Source organism: Protomyctophum parallelum (assembly GCF_964188405.1).
Source record: "Protomyctophum parallelum genome assembly, chromosome: 1".
Lineage (NCBI taxonomy): Eukaryota > Metazoa > Chordata > Actinopteri > Myctophiformes > Myctophidae > Protomyctophum > Protomyctophum parallelum.
Genome location: NC_139697.1, coordinates 5,532,402 through 5,541,878, shown reverse-complemented (window position 1 = coordinate 5,541,878; position 9,477 = coordinate 5,532,402). Strand labels below are relative to the sequence as shown.

The 9,477-nt window shown below is 44.7% G+C and overlaps 2 protein-coding genes across 2 annotated transcripts; both read left to right on the top strand.

Moving 5' to 3' along the window:
* Positions 1–217: 217 nt before the first annotated feature.
* Positions 218–1,003, top strand: LOC310875075 (uncharacterized protein; the record flags this gene model as incomplete). The annotated part of the gene is made up of 1 exon (XM_083788124.1): positions 218–1,003. The coding sequence occupies exon 1, from the start codon at positions 515–517 to the stop codon at positions 1,001–1,003; it is 489 nt and encodes a 162-aa protein (XP_083644250.1). The 5' UTR covers positions 218–514.
* A 2,654-nt stretch (positions 1,004–3,657) lies between these two features.
* Positions 3,658–9,362, top strand: btd (biotinidase). Its single transcript, XM_083772005.1, has 6 exons — positions 3,658–3,954; positions 4,671–4,820; positions 5,334–5,488; positions 6,379–6,556; positions 8,052–8,636; positions 8,969–9,362. Exons 1-6 carry the CDS (start codon positions 3,727–3,729, stop codon positions 9,239–9,241), a joined length of 1,569 nt encoding a protein of 522 aa, XP_083628131.1. The 5' UTR covers positions 3,658–3,726; the 3' UTR covers positions 9,242–9,362.
* Positions 9,363–9,477: the final 115 nt, after the last annotated feature.

The following is a 9,477-nucleotide window of genomic DNA, read 5'->3' as shown; positions in this document are numbered from 1 at the left end:
ACACAGACACTAAATACCATTAACAATAAAGAGAATTTAATGGTTGTGTTGGCACCATTTGTTTTACATCACCTAAACAAAATGAGTTAGATTTATATAATAGCGCCCCTCACTTCACACAGGTGTAATTTTTAATACTATAGTCATTAAGCTACTAATATAGACTGAAGTAATTAATGCGGGTCATGTTTGCATGTTTGGAATTGTAAGAGCTGAAATCAATAATATATCAGTATTGAGAGATTTTGCCACTTTTGCAAGGAAGGATGCCTGTGCAAATCGCAGGAATGCACTGACAACTGCATGTGACATCACACACAACACTCTGGTCAGACTATATAAGACGGTGAATGTGACTTCATAGTGCTTTGTAAATAAACAACAGACGTCGAGGGACGGATAGTGAGGTAGCGACAGAGGAGAGACAGAGAGGCGAGAAAGAGGAGAGAACAAAGAGGGAGATAGAAAACAAAACAAAACGGCTTGAAAAGTCAAGTAACCAGGTGTAATCAAGATGAGCAACGACGAGTGCTTTGGATGTGGCCAAACGGGCCACTGGATCAAGAACTGTACCAACGCCGGGAGGGAGCGGGCCAAGGGACGAGGTCGAGGGAAGTACGTGATCTGCTACCGCTGTGGAGAGCCCGGTCACGTCGCCAACTTCTGCGGGAAGACCGTGGACGCCTGTTACAACTGTGGCCTGGAGGGACACATCTCCCGGGACTGCAGGGAGCCCAAGAAGGAGCGAGAGATGGTCTGCTACACTTGCGGCAAGGCAGGGCACATGGCGCGGAACTGCGACCAGGCTAACGAGTGCTACACCTGCGGAGGGTTTGGACACATCCAGACCGGCTGCGAGAAGGTCAAGTGTTACAGGTGCGGAGAGATCGGCCACGTGGCGGTTCACTGCGGCAAGGCGGCAGCCGAGGTCAGCTGCTACATCTGTCACAAGTCGGGTCACATGGCCAAGGAGTGCACGTCCACTACTGTTGAAGCTAGCTGAACCCTGCTAGCATGCTAAACCACCCACACCCCTGCCTAAATATTTACCGCATAAACCCTGTTAAGACATGAGACTCTTATGACCTATACTTTTTTTTTCAGTCAGGGGCTCATCTTGCAAACTGCTGCTCCTGTACACATTTCCAGTAGGCCAAAGAAGTACCATCTAGTCTTTTTAACTCAAATATAGACTGGCCAACAAGAAGTCTGAGATCCTCATGGAAGTGTAACACGAATATAGGTTCAATTACATTCAATAATAGGTTGAAGCAGAGACCTGTAATATATCTCCCCAGTAAAGGATTTGGTGAAACCAGAGGCGGAGAATGGGAGAGGGTGAAAGGTGGCCATGAGAATGGACAACAACAACAAGAGAGGAGAGAGAGGAGGGACAAAACATAACATCCATTATAATAACAGTCAGCAGTCAAATCCCATGGAAACCACAGCCAAGGGGGTCTGTAATTGAGATCCATGTGAGCCTGCGAAACGAGAACAAAAGCAGGGAATGGAGAAGCAAGAGGAGACAAAGAGGGGATGAGATGGAGAGGAGAGGGGGAGAGGAGGAGAGGAGAGAAGGGGAGGGGGATGAGAGGACAATGGAAGAGGAGAGAAGAGATGGAGATGGAGACGGAGAGGGTGGGGAGAAGGGAGAGAGGAGGAGGAGAGAGGAGCTTGGTCCACCAACAATCTATGCAGCATCGCTATGGGCTAGTTAGGCCAGGACCTAACCGAATTAAAAAGTAGCATTAGAGGAACCACAAGTAAGGCTAAGAAACTAGGCGTATAAGGCACAGCGAGCTCCAAGATCTGGTGATGCCTGACCATAATAAGCTTTTTAGGAGACATTTTATTCCATTCTGTATTTTACAGAAAAGAGAGCATGTTCTACTAGTTCCCGTTAGTACAGTGCAGTACAGTAGGCTATTAGACACCAGGCCAGCCTCCTGGTGGAGCTGTGTCAGAGATAATCTCAAACTGCCAAAAGTTTTTTGCACATTGCCAGTAGGCTACCTCCACTAATTTTCTCACATGTTCTATGCTTTTTAAAAAATATTGTAAAAATAATACAAATTTAAAAAGCATACATGTGAGAAAATGATTGGAGGTAGCCTACTTCTTTATAAACCACACCCATCAACAAAGCTAATTGGCCGGATGGCTATGAGCCACGCCCACCATTAGGAACACATAAAACCAGGGCTTCTGCACAAATAATCATTCTACATTCAGAATTCAACATAATCTTGCCTGAGTCAGTCCGAAACGTCGCTATAGCATGCATCAGAGTAACTTCTTCAGAGACCACCGCACTGACCGCAGAGCATGGCTTGAGGACAGGCCACGCTTCCGAGGAAGACCTCCACCCATGGACGATGGCTTGGAAACACTCCACAGCACCAGGAGAGACTCAACACCCAACCACCTGAAGACATTCCACCAGAAAGATGTAGTAAGTACAGCACACTGAAGTCCCAGTTGACCCCCAGTGTCCCCCAGTGCCTCTCCAGACAGTGTCCACCCCAGTGCCTCCCCAGACAGTGCCCCCCCCCCCCCCCCCTCCATGATTGAGACTCCATGATTGGGTGATTTTTTTTTTTACTCAAATAACGAAAAAAGATAAAGTTTAAAAGAAGAGACCAAATTTCCGTAAACCTAAATTCTAACGCTAAACCTAACCTCACAGGAAACCACGAGCTAGCTAAAACCTGCCACTGGCTAATTGAGGAGCCAGGGGGTGAATTAAATAAAGCTATAAGTCACAATCCTAAACAATATGGTAAACTTAAACTCAGGGATAAACTGGAGAAAACCTAAGAGTGGTTAGATCAGGCTTCCTTCAAATACATGGCGAATGCACTCATTCCTTGCACTGTAATGATGTCTCATTTGTCTCCCAGTGAATAATACGCGAATAATACGTGTATAATACGCGAATACGCATATAATACGAGAATACGCATATAATACATAATAATAATACGCGAATACTACACGAATACTACGTGTATAATATGTGAATAATACGTATTAATAATGCATGAATAATACGCAAATAATACATGAATACGCAAATACTATGAGAATAATACGCAAATATGTATAATACGCAAATATTTCGTGAATATTACGCTGAGTTTCTTCTACAGAATGAAGTCCTGCTTTTCTAATGCTTCTCGCAAAAAGCTGGTTACAGGCCTCTTCCTGTCGCAGCTTGATTATGGCGATACTGTCTACCGCTTTGCTAGTTCTTTGAGCAAACTTCTTATAACTTCTAATAATTGTAATAACTTTATTAACTTGGTATAATAACTTCAATAACCTCTAACAACTTCTAATAACTTTAATAACTTCTTATAACTTTATTAACTTCTAATAACTTTAATAAATTATAATAACTCTAATTCTAAAAACTTGTATTATAACTACTGATAACTTTAATCACTTTAATAACTTCTAATAACATAGGCCTATATATATTTATTTGTTTTTAAGAGTGTAAGGCAGTAAATATCTAGTTACTACTTGCAGAGATAAAGGTTATCTCGCGCCAGCTGCTGGCCGAACTGAAAACAACATGCGCGCTCACGTGAAGGAGGAGTTATTCTGGGGGGAGTGAGAAAATTACACAACACAACCATTTTTGACCCGTGTTCTACTACTTTGTACTTTGGTCTAGTCGGGACTGGTCAGGTCATCTTTATACAACTGGCATGCATCGCCATGCATTCCAGAGCTCTATGGACGTTCGTCTTCGTCGTTGTTTGTCCGTCGTCATGTCGAACGGAAAACAAGGTTGGCGGTTCATCTTCGTACATTGCTGCAGTGTACGAACACCGGGTGATCTTGAACCCGGAGCCAGGCGCGCCCGCGTCCCGAGAGGCGGCGCTGGAGCACATGTGGAAGAACCTGGATATCTATGAGGAGCAGGCTGCCAGGGCAGCGCAACATGTAGGCTGCTTGACTGGATTGCATTTGTAAACAGAGGTGTATGATCATTATGCCAGGATTCACCACACCACAAAATGCAATATAAAACTGTTGCATCCTTCTAGGGATGCAACAGTTAACCATCAAACTAGCTCTGGTCCATAGCCTTAATTAACGACTTCTGTCCTTAAGTTCATGGACCAGAGCTATAACCATTAAACTAATCGATTTATTCCATTATTTATTAAATGTAAAAACAGTTTTATTATTTTAAAAATACCTAAAAATAGCAGATCTACAAGTTCACAACACGTCGGTCGCGTCACATAAAATAGGGTTTCAAGTAGCTATTCAGACGAATCCTTTTACTTTTAAATCAACTCAATTATAAATAAGACATTTTACAACAATTTGTTGGTATAATAAAATATATATAAAAAGGTTTGTTCATTCAAATAATAGAAAACGCATGAACAGAATTATCATTAAGGACAAAAATAAATAGTTGCAGCCCTTACCGGGTGGCTAATGGTCAGTGAGCCCGGCACCCGCCTGGGGAGCCAGAGTCCCAGTGGTAGTCCCAGACTCCCAGGTACGATTCCAGGCCAGGTAGGCCAGCAATGTGTTGATGTGTGTCCCTGAGCAAGACCCGAGTGCCAGAATGGCAGCTCACTGATGTTATGGAAGCTCACTGCTGGTAAAATATCCCATTCCATTTTATTCTCCTCTTCTCACAGGGTGTCCAGATCTTGGTGTTTCCAGAGGATGGCATTCAGGGTTTCAACTACAGCCGTTCATCCATCTCTGGATACCTGGAGACTGTACCCAAGCCTCAGCTAGAGAGCTGGAACCCCTGCACACAGCCTGACAAATACCGCAAGACTGAGGTACACGCACGCACACATGTTGTACTTGATACTTTAACAGGGCACCAATTTCAGGATTTACTTTTTTACCCTTTTTAAATACTAAAACAAAATAGCATATCTATACAAGCTCACAACCGATCACTCTCGCTGTGATGTTTTGTGAACTAGTTGCTTGTCTGCAACTAAGTGAACATCAGGCATAATAACACCAACCCCAGCCTGAACCTAACCTCTAAATTTGAAGTTTAACTCTAGAAGATTGTCGTCACAAACCTTTTTCTCAAATTCTGCCATACTTGTAGGGATATTTGGCCCTTACAAGTAGTAATAAAAACACACACACACACACACACACACACACACACACACACACACACACACACACACAGGGTCTCCCGCGTGGAAAGCCATCATCTTATCCACTATATAGCCCAAAGGGAAATATTAGGCTTTAGGTCATCAGGCAGAAGTTCTGAGCCTGCACTACTGCAATGGACAGTCCGCCTCAAACGCACTTGATCTCCCCTTCAGGTTCTCCAGCGGCTGAGCTGCATGGCCCGTCGTAACCGCCTCTACCTGGTGGCCAACATGGCAGGGGTGCAGCCTTGCGGTCCAAGTCCAGACCCCACGTCCTCCTCCTGTCCTTCTGACGGCCGCTTGCAGTTTAACACAGATGTGGTCTTTAGGTACACAACAACACAGACCTCAGCATGGCAGCATTTATTGGGGAACTGGGTGACCAGATCCAAACTGTTCATTTGAGGGACAGAAGTATCGCTTGTGTGGGATTAGCACCATATTACTTAAAATACGTTGCTATTAAAATGCCTTGATGTCATATTCGACCATAGGCAGAATATTGCCTATCATTTTGTTATTAAACCCCTCTGGCATCTCATAGTTTGTTATAAAATAAAAAATTTGGTCATGGGTATAGTACAGGGTGACTTGGTACTGTATAGCCTCCTAGGGGAATATTTCTCATGTTATTTTAACAGGCTTAAAAACACATCTTGCAGGAAAAGAGACAATGTGAGAGCTTTACAACAGAAAGCCAACTATCAGGAGACTAACTATTACCGGTAGTAATTAGGGCATTTGAACACAGATGCCAGTTACAATGTGGGACAGGGACTCTGTGGGACACCTGAAAAGTTTGATATGCATTAGGCCACATTTTGATTGTATTTCTTATCTCTGGGAGCCCAATCTACACTGTAAAATCCTCAGTGTGAATTTAACTCTGAGTACAAATGGAAGGGTCAATTTTTTTACAGACCTGTTAAGGACCCCTTTTTTCCCCCCTGCTGGTCCCCGGACCTGACATTGACAAGCAGTGTTGGTTGGTGTCGCATGGTTGCGAGTTCAACTCACTGTGAACAACCACATAATGTTTTGGTTGTTTCTTCATCTGCATATTGCTATGAAAGTAATTGTCTTTATGTTCTTCATCTAATCATCTTACTCTTCATCTTCTCATAATAATTTTACTGACCCCGTTCATTGCTGCTTGCATCTGTTATTTCTTATTTTATTAACTTGATTTAATTAGTCTCACAAATGTTTTTGGCTCCAGGTCCGATGGTGTGCTGGTGGCACGCTACCACAAACACAACCTTTATTTTGAGAATGCCTTCGACAAGCCCCCCAGCCTGGAGGTTGTCACCTTTGACACGCCGTTCGCTGGGAAATTTGGCGTTTTGACCTGTTTTGACCTCATGTTTCATGACCCCACCGTGACACTGCTGGAGAAGGTCAGAACACAACCACAGAACTTGTGTCCAGCGTCTATTCCATTTCATTACATGCTGCACTATATATACCCAGCAAGCACGGTCAGGACCTTGACTTTATTCGTGACGTCTCTATTGGGGCCAAATCAAGTCAAACAAAGACTAGTCAGATCTGGCCCAGAATATCACCTGATTTCAAGCAACATAAATTCTGCCCACTAAGACAGACGTCCCTGGATGAATCAGAGAGAGTCCGATAGAGGCCACATCAACTTAAGTCATATCATAACTAGTCAGATCTAGCCCAGAATAAGCTATATTATTTTAACTGGTGAAGACGTCCTGGAAATGACGTAAAGATCATCCCCATATGGGCTGTGATCTGGCCTTGTCCTGAACGTCACCGGAGTCACTGGAGGACGTCATCATGACGTCATTTGGCTTGCTGGGATAATTGACCTACTGTAATGTCAATACATTTGACCAAAATATCCCTTCTATCTATATTTTAACCAATGTCTGGAGTTTAAACAATTCTGTCTGGAGTTTAAACAATTAACCCATTCTGACCTGAGATCAGATTCATACGAGGTTTCCGCCGGACACACACTGGTCTGATTAACCCATTCTGACCTGAGATCAGATTCTAAAAAAATGTCAGTCGTTCTTCGATTATTCAAAAATAGCAGACCTACAAGCTCGTATCGCGCCACTCGGTGGCGCGATATGAGCTTGTAGATCTGCTATTTTTCAATAGCTAAAGCATAACATGATGCCGACACCAAAATGGGTGCCCGTTCAGAATGGGTTAAGCATTGATTAATTGTTTAGCCATTTAATTCATTCACTTTTTTAACATAAGAAAAGTTGAAACAACGTGGAAATAATTATGGAAATATGACATTTCTGTCCCATACCATTCAGCTGTTTTTAATACAGATCGAATGGAAACAGATCCATCGATTATGCAAAAATGATTGTGATTAATTCTGATGATTGCGATCAGCGAGGATAAATAAAGTCCGATCCAAGACGTATACAGCAGCTATCGTGGCCTTTCTTAACAAACAAATAAGGCCACTGTTGGTCGGGGTGGTGCAGTCTATTGTTGCTGTATAACTCGCGTCGCCTCTCTTCTTGTAGATTAAAATACTCACGGAGATCGGATAATTCAGTTGCATCAAAACATTTATTTCTCCGTCACATAACTTAAACTTGTATTCAAATAAAACAAAAAGAGCCTGTATGAGCGCGGTCAACAAACTGTGACGCTTCCCCGTCTGTGTGTCGTCAGGTGCCCTGCACCTACATATCCTTTCTCAAAAAGGGGAGGGGAAACCTCCATTTACCATGTCAAATCCATAGCATAATTAGATAATTAAATAACCACAAAAACATACAGTTCATAAAGCGGGCAATAATAATCAGAATAAATACAAATCATCATAAATAGAAAATGGCTCTAACAGCAGCTAATGTTTATGTCTACCGCTGCCCACCTGTTGCGTTCCCTCAGGGTGTGCGTCAGCTCGTCTACCCCACGGCGTGGATGAACCAGCTTCCTCTGCTGGCGGCCGTTCAGTTCCAGCGGGCCTTCAGCCTGGGTGCCGGTGTCTCCATACTGGCAGCTAACATCCGCAGCGACGCACTGGGCATGACCGGCAGCGGGATCTTCAGCCCGGTCTCGGTTCTCCACCATCACGCCCGGCACGGAGATCCGGAGGAGGGAAAGCTGCTGGTGGCCAGAGTGCCTGTCTTGGACCCACTGTGGACAGGAGACAGAGGGGCAGCAGTGCACATAGAGGAGAAAGCCGTTGATTCTGTATATTCCCTGCAGGAGGACAGTTGTCAGACCTTTGCTTCTCCTCATGCACCTCCATCCTTCCAGGCTACATCCTCTGACACCTTCACCTCATCCATGATGTACGACCCCTTCACTTTCGCCCCTCTACGTGGCTCAGTGGGTGAACTGACGGTGTGCGATGGCCCTCTCTGTTGCCACCTGCAGTACTGGAGGTCCCCAGAGGGCGGCAGTACGGAGCTCTACGCACTGGGAGCATTCGCCGGCACACACACTGTGAATGGCCGATATGCCCTGCAGGTACAGATGAGAAAACCCGTTTTGAATTTCTAAAATCTTAAGTGGTTTAAACGACTAAAAGGCTTCTTCAGAGGCTCGATTGTGGCGCCAGAAATGCTTTGATAACAATCTATAAAATGCACTCCCTCAAATTACTTAATTTCTGGTCTAGTATGGTAGGTATAGGAAAGGTTTCAAAGTGTAAAATCCTCACAAATGTAATTTTCATTTAAATCAAAAGATTTTCCTTCTATTTGGGGTTCCTTTAGATGGAAAGGTTTGGGAACCCCTATAGGATGTAAAAGTTATAAAGGCTGTCTAATAATAATCATGTGACCCATTTCTCTCAAAAGGTGTGTGCGCTAGTCCGCTGTGCAGGGACACAGGCCAGCTCCTGTGGACAGGAAGTGGACGAAGCAGAGTCTAAAATGGACTTTGTGCTGGAGGGCGTGTTCGGTACGCGACATGTGTACCCGTCGGTGCTGGCCAGTGGTGTGGTCTTTGAGCAGCCAAAGCAGGTGGCCAGGACCAGAGGCGGCAGGGTGACCATCAAACACTCAAACATGGTAGCTGGACTGGTCACTGCGTGCCTCTATGGACGCATGTACCACCTGGACGAAGACTGATTCAGGCGCACAGCCTCTGGATGGCGCATTGCGGCAGTTTCGATGGAGACACGCTGCGTCGGCCACGGGGAGGAGCCGAGGAAGAGGCACGGTGTGTTGATCCGGAAGAGGAGGGGGGTATGGCGGGCGCACTATGGGGGGGGGGGGGGGGGTCGGTGATTGTTAACAGTCCCCCATACTCACTTGCGTGTGGTCAGCAAAGTACAGCATACAGTCAACAATGTTGGTGGCTCAAA